Source organism: Maniola hyperantus, chromosome 7 (genome assembly GCF_902806685.2).
Source record: "Maniola hyperantus chromosome 7, iAphHyp1.2, whole genome shotgun sequence".
In the NCBI taxonomy this organism is placed as follows: domain Eukaryota; kingdom Metazoa; phylum Arthropoda; class Insecta; order Lepidoptera; family Nymphalidae; genus Maniola; species Maniola hyperantus.
This window is the reverse complement of record NC_048542.1, coordinates 2053123-2078028: the sequence shown is the minus strand read 5'-3', so window position 1 is coordinate 2078028 and position 24906 is coordinate 2053123. Positions and strand designations below refer to the sequence as shown.

General features: G+C 41.3%; 2 protein-coding genes across 2 annotated transcripts in view; both read right to left on the bottom strand.

Annotated features, from left to right (window-relative positions):
- The window catches only part of LOC117983834 (lactase/phlorizin hydrolase-like), a 64054-nt gene that overhangs the window by 2010 nt on the left and 37138 nt on the right, over positions 1-24906 (bottom strand). The window lies entirely within an intron of this gene.
- On the bottom strand, positions 245-23016 carry LOC117983934 (lactase/phlorizin hydrolase-like). The gene is made up of 17 exons (XM_069499708.1): positions 22883-23016; positions 22031-22197; positions 20380-20640; positions 20121-20209; positions 18587-18734; positions 18094-18257; positions 17743-17895; positions 15982-16073; positions 14777-15018; positions 8457-8604; positions 7265-7431; positions 6448-6625; positions 4572-4806; positions 4320-4467; positions 3032-3195; positions 1238-1390; positions 245-340 (listed from the first exon to the last, which is right to left on the bottom strand). Exons 1-17 carry the CDS (start codon positions 22999-23001, stop codon positions 245-247), a joined length of 2724 nt encoding a protein of 907 aa, XP_069355809.1. The 5' UTR covers positions 23002-23016.

Here is a 24906-nt window from a genome sequence, read left to right as displayed (position 1 = left end):
CCAACATAACGTCAGGGGCAAATTATAGTAAACGGTCTTAGGTATGCCGTGACGCGCAGAAACGCGCTGTGCAGCGTCACGGTAATAGATAAAATTACCGTTGCAGCGTCGTTCTAGTGTGACATGCACCACATTAAAATATTATGACTGATATAATGCTGTAATACGGGCCGGCCTTTACTTTTTGGAAAAGTCCTACAGAGTACCTACAGAAGAAATCCTCAATAGGTATTCATCAAGATGCTCACCTGTATCCGTCCAACCACTCGAAGTTGTCGATGAGAGACCACACGGTGTACCCTACCACGTTCACATTGTCCACTTTGATGGAGAGCAGTACCTGTAAGAATTTTGTTTTTAGTGTTCTGTACCGAAGGGTGCCAACGGGACCTTACCTATTTAATTAGTAAGCCTCCGCTGTCCGTCCGTCTGTCAGTTGGCTGTGTATCTCGGGAACCGAAATAGAAGAGCGTTATTTTTTCTATTGCCGGTATAGCAAAAAAATAAAATAGAAATGGTTTTCCCAAGAGCGCGCCACCACACATGGTCTCCTTCCTCATTCACCCACTTTCCGCTACGTTAAGGTCGACAGTCTAGCGGGTTGGATGTCATCCCACACTGCTTGCTGGTACACGGTGTCTACTCCAGAACACGTCTGCCCCAGCGGCCATCGGTTCTGCGACAGACATGACCTGTCCGTTGGTCTTTCAGCTTTTTTTTAGTTTTTATGTGAGATACCTAAGCCTGCGCTTGATGACAATCATGTCGGAGAAACAGAGCAATGATGAGGTCTAAGTTGGAGCACGCACGATCCGAGTTTGTGAAAATACGTTCCTTTTTGTTTTGTATGGGAGCTTATAACATATGTCGTTGATAATCGCTGGTATCCTCACGGATGACGGATAGAACTCGGATGTTGGAAGTGCAGTGCGTAATCGCCGTAAGTGATTATCGCCAATAATTCTACGCTACTGGCTTGCTAATCAGTACCCTTATTATCAGTACCTACCCTTATTATAAATGCGAAAGTTTGTTTGTTGGTTTGTCCTTAAATCACGTCGCAACGGTGCAACGGATTGACGTGAATTTTTGCGTGGGTATAGATAAGGACCTGGAGAGTGACATAGGCTACTTTTTATTCCGCAAAATCAAAGAGTTCCCACGGGATTTGCAAAAATCCTAATGCCACGCGAACGAAGTCGTGCGCATCAGCCAATTCGTAAACAAATTAGCTTACTTGTTCCAAATGTTCCCTGATGAAGTCAGCTCTGTCGTAATCGTCGAGCTGGCGGCCGAACGTGGAGAAGCCGTTCTCCGTGATGAGGATCTCGATGTCGCCGTACTGCTGCTTCAGCCACCGCAACTCCTTGCGGATGTTCTCGGGGACTGCCTTTAAACAAGGAGGAAATTTTTATTAGTCTTTAGTCCATGGATCTAAGGCAATGGTCCGACCGCCGCCGATGAACGAGAAACGAGTAGAACTAGAAACTATTAACGAGTTGCCGATCAGCGGGAAGCGAGTGTGTAGTTTCGATAGTTTTGTTGCCGGGCTATAAGCGAGTGTGCAAGTGCGACGAGCGATTACTCGCGCCATTCGCCCGCGGTTGTTTAGTCCTGTGCAAACTGCAAACCTGCGCGCGCGTAACACGTGTTCCAGCAAGCGAGCATCGCTGAACGAATATCGCTGAGCGAGTTTATTTTTGAAACGTCGTCGTCGTCGTCGTTGTCGTCGGCAGTGTGAATAGTCAGAGAGTAACTTTTGATATACATAGGTATATGCATCTCTGTCGTTTACACGGAATGTACATTTATTGTGCCTTTCTTGAGAGAGAAAATCGCCGATAGTTAGTCGTTTTCTCGCCGGCGGTCGGACCACTGCCTAAAGAGATAAGTTAATATAAAGCTCTCTCTGTTACGCAATCTAAATCTAAATTATATAAAAGGAAAAGGTGACCATCATGATCAACCTGTACGGGAGCGGTGTGCAGGCTCGACCGTACCAAAGGGGAGATCTCCCACCGAGCGGTTGGTTGTGCTCGGTAGCGCCAGCTGGGCCGACGGTTATGTCTTGAAACTTCTATATATAGTCCAGATTGCAGAAAACTCCGTTAGTGCGATTGCTATCGGCGGTACATTTGTTCGGGACTACGTCATCGATTGAACAGCGCCATCTAGTTTCTATTGTGGTAACCGCCACAAACCTATCGCCGGCTCACTACAGAGCACGGGTCTCCTCTCAGAGTGAGAAGGGTTTGACCATAGTCTTCTTCGATCTTAGACTGCATCGTCACTTACCACCAGGTGAGATTGCAGTCAAGGGCTAACTTGTATCTGAATAAAAATAAATAAATAAAAAGTCTACCACGCTGGCCATGTGCGGATTGGTAGACTACACACACCTTTGCGAACATTATGGTTAACACTCAGGCATGCAGGTTTCCTCACGATGTTTTCCTTCACCGTCAAAGCAAGTGATATTTAATTACTTAAAACGCACATATACCTCCGAAAAGTTCCCGCCGCCCTCGCGCCCGCGATCGAACCCCCGACCTCCGATAAGAAGGCGGACGTCCTAACTAGGCTATCACAGCTTCTTCAAGATCAGAACTATAATATTGTAACTCTCATTATAAAATATGTATAATGCAGAAAAAGAAATCATTTTTTTTAATAAAAGGAAAAGGTGACTGACTGACTTACTGACTGATCTATCAACGCACAGCACAAACTACTGGACGGATCGGGCTAAAATTTGGCATGCAGATAGCATCTACTTCTACTTACTTACTTACTTATTATGACGTAGACAGCATTCATGCAGATAGCTATTGTGACGTAGACAGCAAGCATGCAGATAGCTATAATGAGTAGCGCTTGATGGCTGCAATCAGACCTGGTGGCAAGTGATGATGCAGCCTAAGATGGAGCGCGCTTGCCTAGAAGATGCCTCTTCACTCTCGACTTGAAGGTACCCTTATTATAATTGGAGAGGAAAACTGATGCTGGAAGGGTGTTACAAATCTCAACTTACCGGCAGAATAGGTGAGGCCCCATAGTACGCATCCGGAGGAGGTACCAGTGTCGCATTCAGCTCCGGAGATCCATCGATGAACCACACACCCGGCTTGTCTCCCTGCTTGGTCGGTCTGATCAAACTGGTCGTGTAGAAGTTTATTCCGTAGAAATCTGCAGTGCCTGAAAATTTTCCATATTAATTTAATTGCCTTGGTTACTTGGCCGGCAATCCACGCTGGCAAAGTACGACCCTTAACAAAGTACAGTACCTACCTACTTATAAGTCGCATCAGTAAAAAAACGGCCAAGTGCGAGTCAGCTCGCGCACTGAGGGTTCCGTACTAAAATCGTATTTTATCGACATTTTGCACGATAAATCAAAAACTATTAAGACTAAAAATAAATAAAAATCTGTTTTTGTATATACAAGTAAAGCCCTTTCATATGATACCCCACTTGGTATAGTAATCTTACTTTGAAAATTGAAAATAGCTTTATTTGTTCATAAACACATTTTAATTTTCTTCTTGTGATGTAACCACAAATTCACGGTTTTCAGATTTTTGCCCTCATGTCTGTTATAATACCTTCCTGCCAAATTTCACGATTCTAGGTCAACGGGAACAACCCTATAGGTTTCTTGACAGACAGACCGGCAACAAAGTGATCCTATAAGGGTTCCGTTTCCCTTTTGAGGTACGGAACCCTAAAAACCAAATGTATACCAATGAAATACAGACTTTATTGCTTCACGTTAAGGTTTTATACACAAGAACAACAGAGACTCATACTATCTCACTCATAATTTGCGCGTACAAAACATGGTGCGCAGGCAACAACCCATACCGCATCGTAGGCGGGGCATTGACCCCGAGTTTTGCACGCTATACACTGCGGGTTTAAAAAATACTAAATCAAATGGTTATTGGTTTAGGTAGTATTAAATAGCGCTATGCTTTTGCTAGCGTTCCAATTACATCCTGTATAACTTCTTCATCATCATGATCAACCCATAGCCGGCTCACTACAGAGCACGGGTCTCCACCCGCATAGTCGTCGGCATAGTCTACCACGTTGGCCATGTGCGGATTGATAGACTGCACACTCAGACATAGAACTCTCAGGCATGCAGGTTTCCTCAAGATGTTTTCCTTCATCGTTAAAGCAAGTGATATTTAATTATTTAAAACGTACATAACTCCGAAAAGTTAGAGGTGCGTGCGCAGGATTGAACCCCCGACCTCCGATTAGAAGACGGACGTCCTAACCACTAGGCTATCACAGCTATACGTATAACTTCTTACCTTTTATAAATTCTTTTTCCTCTTCAGTAAAAGGAGGTAGTCTGGATTCAGCATATCCTTGCTTTAAACTCAGTTCCAACATCCACTTTTCTACAGAAGGCGGCCAACCTCCTTGCTTTGAAAATATTGGATGAGAGTATCTGCCAGTCTGCAATTAGGAAGGTTTTTGAAACCTATGACAAGTAACCCTTGACTAAGAGCGGGGGCACACGATGCGTTGCGGTGTCGCTAGAAATATCTGTGACATGTCACACGATGCGCTCCGGCGCCGCAGCCCGCACCGGACTTGCAACCACCGAGACGAGGCGGGGAGGGGTGAACGCGTTGCGACGTCGCGTCGGAGAGCGGCACCGCTTTGTTTTTATTAACAGACTGTCCAACGCTGCTACGGCGCCACTGCGATATAACAACGTTGTGGCGCCGCACCGCTCGTGTGCCCGCTGATACGGTGAAATCTTTGCGCTCCGGCGCCGCAGCCCGCACCGGACTTGCAACCACCGAGACGAGGCGGGGAGGGGTGAACGCGTTGCGACGTCGCGTCGGAGAGCGGCACCGCTCAGTTGTTTTTATTAACAGACTGTCCAACGCTGCTACGGCGCCACTGCGACATAACAACGTTGTGGCGCCGGCGCCGCACCGCTCGTGTGCCCGCTGATACGGTGAAATCTTTGCGCTCCGGCGCCGCAGCCCGCACCGGACTTGCAACCACCGAGACGAGGCGGGGAGGGGTGAACGCGTTGCGACGTCGCGTCGGAGAGCGGCACCGCTCAGTTGTTTTTATTTGACTGTCCAACGCTGCTACGGCGCCACTGCGACATAACAACGTTGTGGCGCCGCACCGCTCGTGTGCCCGCTGATACGGTGAAATCTTTGCGGTGCGGCGCCGCAACGCATCGTGTGCCTCCAGTCTAAGGGCATATGGTATAAGACCATATAGCCACCCCTCCTCGGCCACCGCGGTTTATTGGTGCAAAGTTATTACATTATATAGACATACACAATTGCAAATTGAGGTGTAAGGTGTACATCTCCTGAGGATGCTGCGGTGTCGGGGCGAAACGTGCGTCGAGTGTGTTTTGGGATTTGTGTGGTGCTGCTTGGTGGTGGTGCGTATTGCTTGCCTGGTGGCTGGTTTTTCCTGCATGTTCAATGGGAGGGCGGGCGGTGTATGTCTGCCTGACTTGTTTCAGCGGATTATAGCAAATTAAGCTTTTGGTTCATTGTATAGAATGATGATAAAAAGATAGCGTACTCAGGTAATTTTTTCACCTGATATTGTCTTCCAAGTTCTGCCAAAGCCTCGTCATTCGGATTGAGAGGTTCTATCCATAACACGTTGTTCGCGAGTGAGATTTTACCTACGAATGAGAATTCGTTAAAAACGGTCTAAAAAATTAACAATGTCCATTGTGACAAATATGGAGATCGTTTACGACCTCACCTGGTAACTGATAATGCGGTCACTTACTATTAGGTGAGGTCGCAGTCAAAGGCTAACTTGTATCAACATATTGGCAACATAAGTTCCCAATATGTTGATACAATCCTTGATGATGTTGATCAACACTAATAATTGTATCACATCCTACGACTTTGTTCGTGTGGATTTAGATTTCTAGAAATCCCATGGGAACTCTTTGATTTTTCCGGAAAAAGAAACATAAAAAGAAGCATATTACTGTACCAAATTTCGTCAAAATGGGGTGAGCCTAGAAAAGCTAGTACATTTTCGCATTTATAATATTAGTATGGATTGTTGCAGCCTGGATTGATTAGATAATGCCCGGCATGCGATCATCATCATCATCATCATCAACCAATAGACGTCCACTGCTGGACATAGGTCTCTTGTAGGGACTTCCACACGCCACGGTCTTGCGCCGCCTGGTACCAGCGGCTTCCTGCGACTCGTCTGATGTCGTCCATCCACCTAGTGGGGGGGTCTTCCAACGCTGCGTCTTCCGGTGCGAGGTCGCCATTCCAACACCTTGGGACCCCAACGTCTATCGGTTGTACAAAATGTCGTAGGTTAAGTTAAAACCAACCTTGAAACGTTCCTCTGAACTCGTGTTCAAAAATCCTGTAAGCTGTAGCGTGTGCCAGCATAATATATTTGTTACACAGATACGGGGCGAATGTGGGCTCCTTGACCCGTGGCGCGAACAATCCGAGATTGTAGAAATAGTCACATGTAACGACAGGTTCGTTCATAGTCAGCCATGTTTTGACACGATCAGCGTAAAGCGTGTAGAGCACTCTGGCATAGTCTCCAAACCATTTTACGATGAGAGGGTTCGTCCAGCCTCCTGAAAAAATGGATTCATTTTTGTTTAGATCCTTGAATGAAATATTAAAAATGAAATTCTATGTCAGCATGGATTTAGCTTTTTTAGGGTTCCGTACCTCAAAAGGAAAACGGAATCCTTATAGGATCACTTTGTTGTCTGTCTGTCTGTCTGTTTGTATGTCTGTCTGTCTGTCCGTCTGTCTGTCAAGAAACCTACAGGGTACTTCCCGTTGACCTAAAATCACGAAATTTAGCAGGTAGGTAGGTCTTATAGCTGACATTAGGGGAAAAATCAGAAAACCGTGAATTTGTGGTTACATCACACAAAAAAGGTATCATTTATGAAAGGTTTTCACCTGTACATTCTAAAACAGATTTTTATTTATTTTTATGCATCATAGTTTTTGAATTATCGTGCAAAATGTCGAAAAAATACGAGTGTGGTACGGAACCCTCGTTGCGCGAGCCTGACTCGAACTTGGCCGGTTTTTAAATCCCTTGCGGACTCTTTGATTTTCGGGGATCAAAAGTACCTATCTTATGGATACAAGCTGTGCCAAAACAATGAGAAAACTAGATAAGAGGCGGCCTGCACAAAAACAGTGGCAAAGCGGAACATTTTGGAAGTTCACAAAAATTTCAAACCGTCAAATCTTACCAAGATCTTGGATCTTCACTGGTAAATCAAAGTGATAGATCGTGACAATAGGTTCGATGCCTGCAGCGAGGAGGCCGTCGATCAGGTCGCTGTAATATTTGGCACCAGCTTTGTTGAACTCGTTGGTGAAGCCAGTGGGCAGTATTCGAGCCCAACTAATCGAGAATCTGGAAGATTAGAAAATATTTTTTATAGAAACTTGAGATGCTCTCAAGTATCATCAATACTTTGTCAAGTTATTTGGATACAACGGTAGTTTTAGTATATGCAAAACCTGGAAGTAGTTTGTTCAGAATCAGTAACAGAATCGATTTTTACAACGGGTTATATTTTGACCAAAAATTACTTTAATCCTGCAAGTTTGAATAAGTTGAATGACCGCATGCACCAGCTGATTCGAGCCGCGCAAGCGGGAGCGCGCACGGTCGACGCTAGCCGTCTCATTCGCTCACAGCCGCTTGCTTGGGGTGACTATATTTTTACGGGACAATAACTTAACACAACAGGCGTATGACTTCGTGAGTTTTCATTAAATATTTTTGAAATTTTGTATATTTATTCTTTATGTAAAAATATCCGACACCTGTTTCGGTTTTTGCTGATACTAAAACTAACGTTGTAAGTATACTATGTTTTGTCAAATTGCTGTGAAGGCAGTATAAAATATATTTTGGAAAAAATCCAGACTGTAGTCATCACGAGCAGAATATAGGTACCTACAGTTCCAGTTCTGAAAGACGGAGACGTATAAGACGTTCAAACCGCGGGTATGGAACGTTCTTAAGAATTTTCCCTTTCATTTTTTGATATGGGTTCGGGGTATTCAAGTCTTAGGCTGCATCATCACTTGCCACCAGGTCTGATTGCAGTCAAGCACTAGTCCATAAATAAATAAAAAATTCTAAATAATATCTGTCCCGGCTGTAGTCACGTGTTTAGTCGACGTAGCCCGACTAGTTTCGAACCCATCCGGGGTCCTTTTTCAAGGGAGTCCGTTCGCGCACGAGCAGCGGTTTTGACCCCGGCGCCCCCCTAAGGACCCCGGATGGGTTCGAAACTAGTCGGGCTGACGTCGACTAAACACGTGAGTGCAGTCGGGACAGATATTAATAATTAAATAAATAAAAATTTTTTCAAGTGCTAGGTATTGTCAGAATCGAGTAAGGCTTTACTTTTGCCCAAAAGAGCTGACCTGTAAGTCTGAAGACCCATATGGATAGCAGCTTTCACGTCTTCTCGCCACTGGTGGTAGGAGTCCGCGGCCACGTCTCCAGTCTCATTATTCCTGATGTCTTGAGGATACTCATGGACGTATCTGTCCCATATATTTTCGCCTTTGCCTGAATTAAAAAAAATAAAGATTTAGAAACTACATAATAAACTTTTAGATAATTTGTAGTACCCATGTTACAGTATGTCTCGTGTATGCAATATCTTGACCAATTAATTCATTATTATTATTATTACTACATTTTATGCAAATTTTTGTACACTCGATTAAGTTTTTTTACCTTTAAAGATATTCTAACAAAATAGCAATAAGATTAAGCAGAGTTTTAGGGTTCCGTACCACAAAGGGAAAAACGGAACCCTTATAGGATCACTTTGTTGTTGGTCTGTCTGTCTGTCTGTCTGTCAAGAAACCTACAGGGTACTTCCCGTTGACCTAGAATCGTGAAATTTGGCAGGTAGGTAGGTCTTATATGGCAGACTTTAGGGGAAAAATCTAAAAACCGTGTATTTGTGGTTACATCACACAAAAAAAAATTAAATCGTGGTCATGAACTAATAATTAGTATTTTCAATTTTCGAAGTAAGATAACTATATCAAGTAGGGTGCCATATTATGAAAGGGCTTCACCTGTGCATTCTAAAACATTTTTATATGTTTTTCGGCATCATAGTTTTTGAATTATCGTGCAAAATGTCGAAAAATACGACTGTAGTACGGAATCCTCGTTGCGCGAACCTGATTCACGCTTGGGCGGTTTTTTTATGGTACATACCTACCTAATTAAAAAATAAAATTACGAAGGTATTAAGATTGTGGCCTTGACTTCGTCCAAGTGGATTGAGATTTTTTCCGAACGTAAGTAATGTGGCTAAATGTGACTACGTCGTGTCCCAAAAGCTGATCCACGCGTCTGGTGACCCAAGAGCTGGTGCTTATTTCGCTCAACGGTTGAGCCTTGCCGTTCAGCGAGGTAATAGCGCCAGTGTTTTGGGCACAATGCCCATAAATGACCATTTGGACTGGACGGCGTATATTTTTTGTAAATATAAAGTTTTTAGTGATAAGTTTTTCCTATATGTTTATATACTATACATAGTTTTCTTTTGTATTTAATATGTAAAAATCTTAATAAAAAGCTTCTATTTGTGAAAAAAAAGTAATGTGGCTTACCATCAGCATTCCACCCACCCTCGACTTGGTAGGCAGCCGTCGCCGCCCCAAACTTGAAGTAGGGAGGAAAACTCTGATCTATCGCCCATGATCGTTGAATAAGAGCACTGTAACAAACACATGTTTTTAGGGTTCTGTATCTCAAAAGGAAAAAAGGAACCCTGAGGAATGAGTCTTGGTACTGTGGTTTGGTATAAAAGTTCTTTTTAAAATAAATTCAACTAAGTAGGTACCTACATAAGCTGTGATAGCCTAGTGGTTAGGACGTCCGCCTTCTAATCGGAGGTCTGGGGTTCGATCCCGGGCACGCACCTCTAACTTTTCGGAGTTATGTGCGTTTTAATTAATTAAATGTCACATTTTGCTTTAACGGTGAAGGAAAACATCGTGAGGAAACCTGCATGCCTGAGAGTTCTCCATAATGTTCTCAAAGGTGTGTGAAGTCTACCAATCCGCACATGGCCAGCGTGGTAGACTATGGCCAAAAACCCTTCTCACTCTGAGAGGAGACCCGTCCTCTGTAGTGTAGCCAGTGATGGGTTGATCATGATGATGATGATGAGGTACAGTACTATTTTTTTAATAATTTAAATCAAATCAAATCAAAACAATCTTTATTTGCTCAAATTTAGGTTTACATGATGTTTTACTCACTTGAGTTCATAATAATATTTATATAGGTACTCACTTGAGTTCATAATAATATTTATATAGGTACTCACTTGAGTTCATAATAATATTTATATAGGTACTACTCACTTGAGTTCATAATAATATTTAAACATTTCAAAAGTTCAAAAATTGACTAAACTACAACTTACATTGAAGATAATTTTATCACATATGTCACATAATAAAATTACCTATAATAAATTAACAAAGAAATAAGTATTACTCATGCAAGTAAGTAAATATTTTAGGAAATCGTTTAAAGTTCCTTCTAGACAAGATTAAGGTAAGATATAGGTACAGCGGAACCGTTAAAAATTGTACCTAAATACTAGGTATTACAACCTTTCATGTTAGAATTAGGTACGGTCTACGTCCTAAATCTAAATATATATAAAAGCAAAAGTGACTGACTGACTGACTGATCTATCAACGCACAGCTTAAACTACTGGACGAAACGGGCTGAAATTTGGCATGCAGATAGCTATTATGACGTAGGCATCCGCTAAGAAAGGATTTTTGAAAATTCAACACCTGAGCGATCACGCACTCATCCGATCCGAGTCCGTGAAAATACGTTCCTTTTTGTTTTACGAACTATTTGTATGGTAGCTTATGACATAATAATATCATGTCGTAGATATTTTTTATATCCGTATTTTCACGGATTCGGATCGGATGAGTGCGTGAGCGCTGTAATGTAAGGGGGTAAAATAAGTGTAGTCCGCAACAGACCGTACAACTACCGAGACGAGGCGGGGAGGGGTGAACGCGTTGCGGCGTCGGAGCGGCACCGCTCAGTTGTCAGCTCACAAGGAAGGACACACGCTCGCTCATTTCGATTTTTTTTCTACGACGCCGCTGCGACATATAACAACGTTGCGGCGCCGCACCGCTCGTGTGCCCGCTGATATGTTGAAGTCTTTGCGGTGCGGCGGCCGCAACGCATCGTGTGCCCCCAGTCTTAGTCGGTCAGTGAACGATATTGATCTTATTACAGCGTCTATGGTCTGACTAAGCTTGTGGGCGGCATCACTAAATGAGGCACCCGTTCTCTGTTATACCTACCTATAGTAGGTAGGTACCTACGCGACAGGTCGAGATGGCAATTGGGGAGAGAACGCCCATCACACCCGCACAGCCACCATGCTGACCCGCCGGGTGATTACCCCGTAAAACGTAGCAATAGCGACAGCAACGCGACAGCTGTAGAATAGAATAGAATAGAATAGAATGTTTTTTTTATTCATGTAAACTTTTTAAAAGTGCTTATGAATAGTCAGGTAGTTTTAATTTACCACTGGTTCGGAATGCCGTTCCTACCGAGAAGAACCAGCAAGAAACTCGGCGGTTGCTCTTTTTAATTTTTCAATTTACAATGTTATTATACCGTACTATACAAGCCATTGCAGCCCCGTGCATTGCTGGAGCGAGTCAAATCCAAGCTTTTTTATCGTTTACATAGTCTGCGACTGTATAATATGCTTTTTTTAGGAGCATACTTTTAACACATTTTTTAAACTTGTGTAAAGGCAAGTCTAAAATTGCTTGTGGAATTTTATTATAAAATATTACACTCATTCCCACAAATGACTTTAGTAGCAATGCGACAGTTCCTTTGCTGTCTCTCTTCTTCTTCTTATTTGCTTTGTGGCTGTTGCTGTCTCTCTCTAGCCACTGTTACGTGTGACGTTTGACAGCAATGATCGCGAGATTTACGTCTGTCGCAAGCCTGTCGCGAGATACGTAAGACGGTGCGGGTGACGTGCAGGTGTGCGGGGCGTCCCCCCGCCTCATACCCCGATTGCCATCGCGACCTGACGCGGATTATAGGTACCTATTATAATTTTTCATGAATTTGACTCCTAGAAGGCTCCATGAAGAAACTATTCAAAGTAGGCAAGCGAAACGAGTGGGATTTTTTTCTTAATTTTACAGAAACTATCTTCATCATTATCAACCCATCGTCGGCTCACTACTGAGCACGGGTCTCCTCTCAGAATGAGAAGGATTTAGGCCACAATCTGCAACGCTGGCCCAGTGCGGATTAGCAGATTTCATACACCTTTGGGAATATAATATTATGGAGATCTCTCAGGCATGCAGGTTTCCTCACGATGTTTTCCTTCACCGTTAAAGCAAAGACCGAAAAGTTGCGTGCCCGGGATTGAACCCATGACTTTCCGAATAGAAGGCCGACATCTTTTAACCACTTTGCTATCACCGCTTTATCTCATTTATTTACTCTATATTTTTTATGAGGGCCCCCAATTCCAAACTTGCTCTGAAACTGAAATGTTTTTAGAGGACTTCTCAAATGGAGGACCCTAGACCTGGGGCCCAAGGGTGGACAGTCCTCCAAGCCAACCCTTTTTTAGTCCACCACTGGATCTTAATTAATTAATTATCTCTTGCGTAGCGTTGCATTTAAAGATAAAGATATAGATAAAGATAAAATTAATTTATTTGCATGAATGTGGGACATGGGTGCCTAAACAAGCTAATATAAAGTATAAACTACACATTCTACCTACCCTTAACAATAATATTATACTACTTGCCTACTGTGAAAAAATAGCTATTTGTTTCACAAGGGGCCAAAGTAATATTTAGTTCCTCGAGGGCGTTATTTTGAATTCAGAGCAAAGTGAAGGGATATTATGGCAGTTTTTATTAAACCTGTACCCCTTTGGTTTTAATAAAACAAATAATAATTAAGTTTAGTTTTAATAAAACAAATAATAATTATGAAATAATTAATCGAATACGCCTTCGAAGTTCGAATACGCTTTGTTCGCCAGCTCTTCAATTACCTACCTAATCATGTTTTTAACTCAAGTTGGTTAATACTTTTTATCCAAGGTATATAAATAATATAATCTTAATCAAGTAATTATAAATAGATAACATGTAAAAAGATTCAATTAAAACTTTAATCGACTGCAAAATGAGTAGTGCGTCAGCATTACATTTTTAGGTACCTACCTACCTAATTCAAAAGTAACAAAAAAGTTTAATAGCAGATGCGATAATAATAATTTCGGGATGGAAATAAAAACACGTTGTACGTAGGTAAGTAGTAGGTACGTACCTACCTACCTATGCGCCTTGCATAATTTTCTCATTATTCATACGACTTATAAGTCCCGCACTTTGCTAAAGCGCGTGGCCGCCATTTTAGTGACGTCAGCACTGGACTGAAGTTTCGAGCTGATGTAAATTTTTATTTCGGCTGACGTCAAAATGACGTCATTTCGATGTTAATGAGACATGGTTCCAGCGCAATAGCAATTCTCGGGACTTATACTGATAGATCCCGTCCCGACCCGTTATTATAAATGCGAAATTGATTTGATTTTCGAATTGGTTTCGGCGTGATTCAAGGATTAACTAACAAACTAACACACCTTTGTTGGTTAAAACCTAAAGCCACGTGGACGAAGTCGCGAGCATCAACTAGTCCATCCTAATATTATAAAAATGCGAAAGTGTGTCTGTCAGTCTGCTAGCTTTTCACGACCCACCAGTTTAACCGGTTTTTATGATATTTGGTATAGAGTTAGCTTGCATTCCGATGTCCTTCATCGGCTACTTTTTATCCCAGAAAATCAAAGAGTTCCCACGGGATTCTTGAAGGTCCATCTGTTTAGCTGATTTATATGAAACTAGCTTATGCTCTCGACTTCGTCCGCGTGGACTACACAAATTTCAAATACCTATTTCACCCCCTTAGGGGTTGAATTTTCAAAAATCCTTTCTTAGCGGATGCCTACGTCATAATAGCAATCTACAATTTCAGCCCGATCCGTCCAGTAGTTTGAGCTGTGCGTTGATAGATCAGTCATTCAGTCAGTCAGTCACCTTTTCCTTTTATATATTTAGATTTGGTATAAAGGTAGCTTGCGTCCCGGAAATCGACATAGGCTTAGTCCCGAAAAAAGTCCTACGGGTTTTTATTTATTCTTAGTTAAATTCACGTGGATGGACATTAGTTACTGAATAATAATAACGATTAATAATTTACAAGGAACTAAAAGCTTAATTTGCTATAATCCGCTGAAACAGACATATCTGTATGGTGAAATATGCAGCATGCGATATATGCATCGCCCGCCCTCCCACTGCTAACATGCAGGCCAGCCAGCCACCAAGGGCGGGCGGTGCATATTATCTGCATGCTGCATGTTTCAGCGGATTATAGCAAGTTAAGCTTTTGGTTCAAGGAACTTAAGCAAAATAACGTCTGCTTCTATGTATACCACATAAATAATTTAATAATAACAATAATTAATAAATTTGTTTAGTTACTTATATTTATTTAAATTAAAGCTATCTTAGCGTTTAAACTACCGCGTTACTACTTTAGCGTTTATAAATTAAAGCTATTTAAAGTCAACAACTAACTATCATGATCATAATATTATATTATTTTGTATACTTAATAGTATGACGGTTAAAATAAAAATAAATACGTTTAAAACAAGTCCGCCATTTGCTGAAATTCGTCCGCCATTTTGTTCGTCCTTGTGTTTGAGTCTGTGGCTGTTCTTGTGGTAGCAAGAACGCGGCACGTCCAACGTCCTGCGCGCGATGACGCACGCGTAGTAGTGCGACGAGAGGCGCGCAGTCCGCGTGCGGTTCGGGTGACTGAAGTCTACTTCGTATAGACCGAATTTCATCCTGTGAAAAAAATATTAGCTTAAAATAAAACAAGTTCAGAGCTAAAACTTTTTCAAAAGCTCTTTTCGGGGTAAAAAACCTGCCAAGTGCGAGTCAGACTCGCGCACTGAGGATTTCGTAGTACAATCGTATTTTATCTGGAGACGAACGAACGAGAGAGAACCGTACTTTCAAGATGACATTTGACACAGAGCTAAAATGGCGAGTGAGAACTTAAAATTTATGCATTATACTTACCACAGATTATAATCTGTGGTATGCATTATACCACAGATTATAATCTGTGGTATAATGGGAGAATTTTTGTATTACAAAAAAGGCCAATACGCGCAATTTATAACTTAAGACCACGCGATTCCCTTCGAGAGAAATTTAAGGAAATAGATATCCTTACAGTAGCCTCTCAATATATTTATACATAATTTTTGTAAGACAAAATATTCTTAGTTACAAGAAAATTGGTGATCTACACAATAGGCTAACTAGAAACAAAGACAAGCTTGCAGCTCCTACCTTCCGCCTCAGGAAAGTCCAAAAGTCATTTGTGGGTATGGGTATTACCTTTTATAATAAAATCCCGCAAACTATTTTGGACTTACCTTTGCACAAGTTTAAAAAATCTATTAAAAATATGCTCCTGAAAAAAGCATATTACACAATTGAAGATTATCTAAATGATAAAAGAGCGTGGATTTGACCTGCAGCTCGTTCCAGCAACGCACAAGACTGCAAATACTATTTTATACATGGCATAATCTTGTACCTATATCAAATATTTGAAAAGAGCAACCGCCGAGTTTCTTGCTGGTTCTTCTCGGTAGGAAAGGCATTCCGAACCAGTGGTAGATGCATCCGACTATTTGTAAGTACTTGTAAAAGTTTATACGAATAAAAAAGATTTTTTTTTAAGGCATAAATTTTAATCATTTTAAATAGAGAATCTAATCTGTGCATTATACTTACGAGTATCCGGCCAGCCACTCCAAGTCATCAACGAGAGACCACGCCGCATATCCGGTCACACTCGCATTGTCCACTTTAATTGAAAGCAGCACCTGTCAACAAACATGCTTAATGGGGCTAGGTTGGCACGCGCTTGCCTTGCCTAATTACTCTTGCCTTGAAGGTACAAGTTACAGACGGGGCAGGAAGCACGGACGACGACGGAAGAGCATTCCACAGTCCACACCGTAGCGGCTCGTATCACCACTCTCAGGCATGCAGGTTTCCTCACGATGTAAAGCAAGTGATATTTTAATTACTTAAAAACGCACATAACTCCGAAAAGTTAGAGGTGCGTGCCCGGGATCGAACCTCCGACCTCCGATTGTATGATATAATAACATTGTAAATTGAAAAATTAAAAAGAGCAACCGCCGAGTTTCTTGCTGGTTCTTCACGGTAGGAACGGCATTCCGAACCAGTGGTAAATTAAAACTACCCGACTATTCAAAAGCACTTGTAAATAGTTTACTTGAATAAAACATACTCTATTCTATTGGAAGGCGGACGTCCTAAACACTAGGCTACCACAGCTTACAGACTAACTATAGGTATGCCATAACTTAAATTTTAAGGTAGTCTTGTAAACCATGAAGTGAAGCATCAAGCCAAGGCAAGCGCGCTTTAATCTAGACGCTAGACTCGCTATTGAATAATTATAATTAAATACTTGATAGTCGTCAAGACTCAAGAGCAATCCTGTCTTGCAATTAACATAAATTGATCGTAATCTTTATGTGTCCAGTCAACAATTTGAGTAAGTTATTTAAGTTATTTTAAAAATTCAAATCAACTGCTGTTTCGTTCTTGTAATATTGTTTACCTGTTTTAACTGTACATTCTAAAACAGATTTTAATTTATTTTTATGCATCATCGTTTTTGAATTATCTTGCAAAATGTCGAAAAATACGACTGTAGTACAGAAACCTCGGTGCGCGAGCCTAACTCGCACTTGGCCGGTTTTTTTTTAATAATAAATGACCAAAGTGCGCTTTTTCACCTGAAACTTTTAACTCTCGCACAATGATGTCACATTTAGACTGAGTAGGTAGTGTCGTTTTTCTCGCTCTATTTAAGTACGTATTTGTATGACGGCCACTTCAAAGAATCACGGATACGAACCGAATACGGATGAGTGCACAAACGCCCTTAGGGGTTGAATTTTCCAAAATCATACCTTAGCGAATGTCTAGGTCATAATATCTATCTGCATGCCAAATTTCAGCCCGATCTGTCCAGTAGTTTGAGCTGTACGTTGATAGATCAGTCAGTCAGTCAGTCACTCAGTCAGTCGGTAAGTTCTTAGCGGATGTCTACATCCAGTAGTTTGATTTCCTTTTATATTAAGGTAAGTATAATATCAGTACCCTTATCAGTAGGTACCCTTATTATAAATGCGAAAGTGTGTTTGTTTGTTGGTTTATTGGTTTGTTGGTTTGTCCTTCAATCACGTCGCAACGGTGCAACGGATTGACGTGATTTTTTGTATGGGTATAGATAAAGACCTGGAGAGTGCCATAGACTACTTTTTATCCGGAAAATCAAAGAGTTTCCACAGGATTTTTAAAAACCTATTCCACGCGGACGAAGTCGCGGGCATCAGCTAGTTTTAAAATCTGGTGCTGCAAATGTTCATGGGCGGTGGTAATCACTTAACATCAGGTGACCCGCCTGCTCATTTGCTCGCTATCTGTATTAAAAAAAATATCTTCTCCACTTACTTCATGCAAGTGATTCTTGAAGAAGTTGACTCTGTCGTGGTCGTCAAGCTGGTTGCCGCGGGAAGTGAACCCGTTCTCCGTGATGATGACGTCGATATCGCCGTACTGACGTCGCAACCAGGCGATCACTTTTCGGAGCCCACCTGGAACCACCTTTAATAAAATAGAAAGAAGAACAGAGAAAAAAGTTCAATTCTTAATATGTGCCACACATTATGAAAAATAAGAGTATATTTAAAAAAAAAAGTAGTATTGATAATGGAAAAAAAAGAAAAAAAAGATAATTTTTTTTTTTTAAGAATTAAACAAAAAAAAATTTAGAGGTAGGCTTATTTATTTATTTATTTATACCGGAAGCATATGAGAAGCACCGTAGTATGCGTCTGGGGGGTTCTCCAGAGTTGCGTTTAGTTCTGGCGATCCAGTCAGGAACCAGACCCCAGGTTCGTCCTCTGGCTTGGCTGGTCTGATTATATAAGTGGTGTAGTAATTCAATCCAAAGAAATCAGCCGTGCCTGAAAAAGGTAAAATATCTGGTTAACGTTTGACTATGAGGGACTTGAAAAATTTAAAAGGCTGGATAATGATCATCATCATGATGATCGGCTCACTACAGAGCACGGGTCTCCTCTCAGAGTGAGAAGGGTTTTGGCCGTAGTCTACCACGCTGGCCATGTGCGTAACCCCCTGCCAGACACCCTTAAAGTTTAATAAATTGTTAAAGTGTACTTTTTATCCCGGAAAATTAAAGAGTTCTTACGGGATTAATAATAAACTAAATGAACGTGGGCAAATTCGCGGGCATTCACCTAGTAGGTAATATATTTAAAAAAACAGCTCTTGCCTTTAACAAATAGTTTTTCCGCCTCTGTGAAGCTAGGTAGCCTGGATGTATCGTATCCTTGTTTAAGGCTGATTTCCAACATGTGCCTCTCAATAGAAGGCGGCCAGCCTCCCTCCTTGGAAAATATTGGATGAGCATATCTGCCAATCTGGAAATAGTGGAAAAAAAATTAAAAATCTTTCTGATTGAAAGAAAGAAAGAAAAGACGTTTATTTAGCAAACTGACGAATCACTGTGGCTAATCCTGTTGTAGGTACACAATGGCGAAACTAAACTTTCTTGACAGGTCTAAATCCATACTCTATCTGAGGAAAGTAGTTATGATGATATCTATCTAAGTATAATATAAAAATGAATCACTAAATGTGTTGCTCATCGCAAATCTCGAGAACAGCTGAACCGTAATATTCCTTGAAGCACGAGGATGGTTCTTACGGAGCGAGAAATTTAAAAATTTGAATCGACTGTTAGGCGGAACGAAGTTCGCCAGGGCAGTTAGTAATACATACAATTAATAATGACAGAGACCAAAGACATGTTTTCAAAAACATTCGAAATCCAATTCGAAAACATAGTTTCGTTTGTAATTGGTTAGTGACTCAAAATTAACTGCCACTGAGATTTTCGTCTCTGTAATTTGTATGGGATTACGCAAAAGAGAGAGCGCTATATTAAATTCTTTCCGTGGATACAGTATAGATGTTGTCCGCGACGTCATCCGCGTGAATTAAGGTTTTAAAAATCCAGAGGGAACTTTTTGGTATTCCGAGATAAAAGTAGCCAACGTCCTTCCCGAGGACGCAAGATATCTCAGTACCAAAACGCTGTTAAATAATCCATAGAAAATTAGAAACGTTGCAGCCGAACTCTTTGATTTTACCCTAATAGTTTCTGTAGGAACTCGTCCTGCGGTGAATTAGATCTTCGAGGATAATATTAATACCATGGTATAATTACTGACTTTGTTCAATTTCAAATTTTTTATTTTATTTCGATAAATGAAATTTGACATTATAAAATTGTAATTAATCATTATTATGTATTTTGCTTGTAATTGTGTTTGACTATTAATTTTTTTTTTTTTTTGTTTATTGACTATTAAGTAATTATTTTAAAAATTGTCACTCAAAAATATTTGCACACTATTAATTTAGTAGAATGTTATGGCCTCTGATTATAGTGTATTTTCCATCTTTCTTGTACAAACATTCTTGCAAATGAATGATTATTTATTTATTTATTTAAAAAATGTTGAAATACCCTGATTTAGAACGCATAACAACAATTTCACATGGACTAGTGGTTACTGGTTCGCCCCGAACTAAGAACTCGCGGTATCCCACCATTCCCATAAGAAGACGTTCGCCTGTTAAAATGCTGAGAGCAATGCGCAAGAAGCTCACTTCACTCTTATTTATTGTGCAGTTATAATAGAAATACGCACTTATGCCCATTAAAAATGAAAAAAATTCTTTTTTTATACTAATTATCTAATTTTAGTATTTGTTTGTAGTACATGTATAGTAAGGATTACCTGATGTTCTCTCCCAAGTTCAGCCAACTCCACATCATTAGCAGTGTCAGGTTCGATCCCCAGCACGTTGTTAGCGAGCGAAATTTGGCCTGAAGTTAGAACATAAATAATTATTTCAAATCAAATAGACAGCTGACTGACAGACTGTATATATTATTTGTCCAATGATTTTATACAACGTTATTTTTAGTAAACCCAAAAACTGAAACACGTGTGTGGACAAAACTAAGCCACGTAATATGAAACTTGAGCTACGTACCAGTATATGTCGGTCTGAATTCCTGATCAAATATCCTATAGGCTTTGGCATGTGCCAGCATTACGTATTTATTGCACAGATATGGAGCCAGTTCTGGCTCTTTGACTCCCGGAGCAGAATTGCCAGATATATAGAATATGTCGCAAAAGGCGTTAGGTTCATTTATGGTTAGCCAGGTTTTTACACGGCCGGCGTAAAGAGAGTAAATAACTCTGGCATATTCACCAAACCAGTCTACTATAAGTGGGTTGGTCCAGCCTCCTGAAAAAAGAACTTTATTGATTCACACATTTCTATTCCTACTTCTACACAACATGCCAATTCTATCATACTAAGATAGCCCATTATTCGACAAATTCAAAATCATGTCTTAGACTTGGTCTATTAGAGGCACATCACATCAAATTGAAAATGTATAGTCAGACTCGCGCACTGAGGGTTCCGTACTACAATCGTATTTTATCGACATTTTGCGACAAATCAAAAACTATTTTGCCTAAAAATAAATAAAAATCTGTTTCAGAATGTACAGGTAAAGCCTTTTCATATGATACCCCACTTGGTATAGCAGTGTAGCACTTGGTATACTTTGAAAGTCGAAAATAGCAATATTTGTTCATGACCACATTTTTTTCTTGTGATGTACCTAACCACAAATTAACGGTTTTCAGATTTTTCCCCTAATGTCTGCTACAAGACCTACCTCCCTGTCAAATTTCATGATTCTAGGTCAACGGGAAGTACCCTGTAGGCTTCTTGACAGACAGACAGACAGACGGACAGACAGACAGACAACAAGGTGATCCTATAAGGGTTCCGTTTTTCCGTAGGAAATAACGTAGTGGACTCAGTTGCCTAAGTCTTTTCGTCCTTTGTATTACCAAACCACCAGGCTGATATATTTTGCATCAAAAGTAGACCAAGCCTTTTATCACCAGAAGAAGCAATCGACAGCTGCGAATCTTGAAAGGTTTTTATAGCACTAAGAGTTAAGACTCCACTACTAAACTAGCTTCAGGAAGTCCACAGCGCATGTAACTGGCTAACTGGTTGACTGGCTTACTAGAGTGGCTTAGCGCTTCTTACCGAATTCGGCCATTTCAGCTTCAGCTTCCGGTCTTGATGATGTCTCCTTGATGTGACACGGGGTCAATGTGTCAACGCACCACATCAAGCCCCATCCCCGTTTCATCATCACATCATCATCATCATCAACCGATAGACGTCCACTGCTGGACATAGGTCTCTTGTAGGGACTTTCACACACCACGGTCTTGTGCCGCCTAGAATCCTGCGGCTCTCTGCGACTCGTCCGATGTCGTCCGTCCACCTAGTGGGGGGCCTTCCAACACTGCGTCTTCCGGTCCGAGGTCGCAATTCCAGCACCTTGGAACCCCAACGTCTGTCGGTTTTACGAACTATATGCCCTGCCCATTGCCCCTTCAGCTTCGCAATCCCTTGGGCTATGTCGGTTACTCCAGTTCTCCTACGGATCTCCTCATATCTGATATGATCACGTAGAGAAACTCCAAGCGTAGCTCTCTCCATCGCCCGCTGAGTGACTCTGAGCTTTCTTATGAGGCCCATAGTTAGCGACCATGTCTCAGATCCATATGTCATCATTATCCTGAGTTGATCGTCCGATTCTTACCAAGTTCCTGAATTTTTACAGGCAGTTCCCAGTGGTAAAGAGTAACCATTGGTTCAATGCCTTCAGCGAGGAGGGCGTCGATGAGGTCGCTGTAGTATTTGACACCGGCTTTATTGATCTCGTTGGTGAAACCCGAGGGCAATATGCGAGGCCAGTTTATTGAGAATCTAGAAAATTAAAAAAAATTGCATAGGGAATCTGTCAGGTTTAAAACGAACACGCGTTTAATGGTAGGGGAGCCCAAGAGGGGATTTTGGGATTTACTCGAGCGCGTCAGGTTAAGACAAGGCAAGTTAATTAGGTGAAGAAAAGTAGGCTATATTTTATTTTCAAAAAACCGACCAAGTGCGAGTCAGACTCGCACAACGAGGGTTACGTACTACAGTCGTACTTTTTTGGACATTTTGCACGATAATTTCAAAAACTGTGATGCATAAAAATAAATAAAAATCTGTTTTAGAATGCACAGGTGAAGCCCTTTCATATGATACCCCTCTTGATATAGTTATCTTACTTAGAAAATTGAAAATACTAATTATTAGTTTATGACCACAATTTAATTTTTTTTGTATGATGTAACCACAAATTCACGGTTTCCAGATTTTTCCCTAATGCCAGCTATAAGATTAACCTACCTGCCAAATTTCATGATTCTAGGTCAACGAGATGTACCTACCCTGTAGGTTTCTTGACAGACCGACAGACAGACAGACAGACAACAAAGTAATCCTATAAGGGTTCCGTTTTTCCTTTTGAGGTACGGAACTCTAAAAATTAGAGATTCCTACGAAAATTGTAATAAGCCACATGTGTGAAGGCGGGGGCGGGTAACTACTCTTCAATAATTAGAACCTGTAAAACTGGAGTTTCATGTTGGCAGCAGCTCTCACATCTTCCCGCCACTGGTGGTAGGAGTCAGCGGCCACCTCCCCAGTCGCGCCACCCTCGGCCTTGCCAGGGTGTTCATGCATATACTGGTCCCATATGCTTTCGCCTTTGCCTGAAGTTCAGAATTCATCATCATGATCAACCTATCGCCGGCTCACTACAGAGCACGGGTCTCCTCTCAGAGTGAGAAGGGTTTGACCATAGTCTACCACGCTGGCCATGTGCGGATTGGTAGACTACACACACCTTTGAGAACATTATGGTGAACACTCAGGCATGCAGGTTTCCTCACGATGTTGTCCTTCATCGTCAAAGCAAGTGATATTTAATTACTTAAAACGCACATAATATACCTCCGAAAGTTAGAGGTGCGCGCCCGGGATCGAACCCCCGACCTCCGATAAGAAGGCGGACGTCCTAACTAGGCTATCACAGCTTCTTCAAGTTCAGAATTATAATATTGTAACTCTCATTATAAAATATGTATAATGCAGAAAAATAAATCAAATTTTTTTTTAAATAAAAGGAAAAGGTGACTGACTGACTGACTGATCCACCAACGCACAGCTCAAACTACTGTATGGATCGGGCTGAAATTCGGCATGCAGATAGCTATTATGACGTGGGCGTCCGCTAGCTAAGAAAGGGTTTTTGAAAATTCAACTCCTAAGCGGCAGGGCGATTGTCTAAAACCTGCATCAATCATTATTACAATCTCAATTGTTCTGATTGGCTGAATTTGTGCGATTCTTCTTGCAACAATGCATTGTGGCCAATAGTGAGCGAGCATTAACCAATCAGAGATGATTGCGATTGTGACATTGTAGCTGTCAAACAACCGCGGTAGGGCCACGGGTGAAATAGGGGATTGAAATTTGTGTAGTCCACGCGGACGAAGTCGCGAGCATAAGCTAGTTTTTTATATTTTCTTCGGAGTGATCAGAAATCACGCCATGCATTGCCAGACACTAAGTATCGTGGCAACCCTCTGCCAGACACCCTTAATCTTTAATAATTTATTAAACTTTAGCCCTCTAACAAATAAACCTGGAATAGCGGTGGAATAGTTATACTCTGTTTTGTCTTTCTCTGTCATCAGTAATTTGACATTTGAAGGCAAAAGACAAAACAGAATATAACTATTCCACCGCTATTCCAGTAGGGCGATTGTCTAAAACCTGCATCAATCATTATTACAATCTCAATTGTTCTGATTGGCTGAATTTGTGCGATTCTTGTTGCAACAATGCATTGTGGCCAATAGTGAGCGAGCATTAACCAATCAGAGATGATTGCGATCGTGACATTGTAGCTGTCAAACAACCGCGGTAGGGCCACGGGTGAAATAGGGGATTGAAATTTGTGTAGTCCACGCGGACGAAGTCGCGAGCATAAGCTAGTGTACGGGAGCGGTGTGCAGGCTCGACCGTACCAAAGGGGAGATCTCCCACCGAGCGGTTGGTTGTGCTCGGTAGCGCCAGCTGGGCCGACGGTTGTATCTTGAAACTTCTATATATAGTCCAGATTGCAGAACACTCTGTTATTGCGAGTACTGTCGGCGGTACATTTGTTCGGGACTACGTCATCGATTGAACAGCGCCATCTAGTTTCTATTGTGGCAACCGCCACATCAGTTTTTTATATTTTCTTCGGAGTGATCAGAAATCACGCCATGCATTGCCAGACACTAAGTATCGTGGCAACCCTCTGCCAGACACCCTTAATCTTTAATAATTTATTAAACTTTAGCCCTCTAACAAATAAACCTGGAATAGCGGTGGAATAGTTATACTCTGTTTTGTCTTTCTCTGTCATCAGTAATTTGACATTTGAAGGCAAAAGACAAAACAGAATATAACTATTCCACCGCTATTCCAGTAGGGCGATTGTCTAAAACCTGCATCAATCATTATTACAATCTCAATTGTTCTGATTGGCTGAATTTGTGCGATTCTTGTTGCAACAATGCATTGTGGCCAATAGTGAGC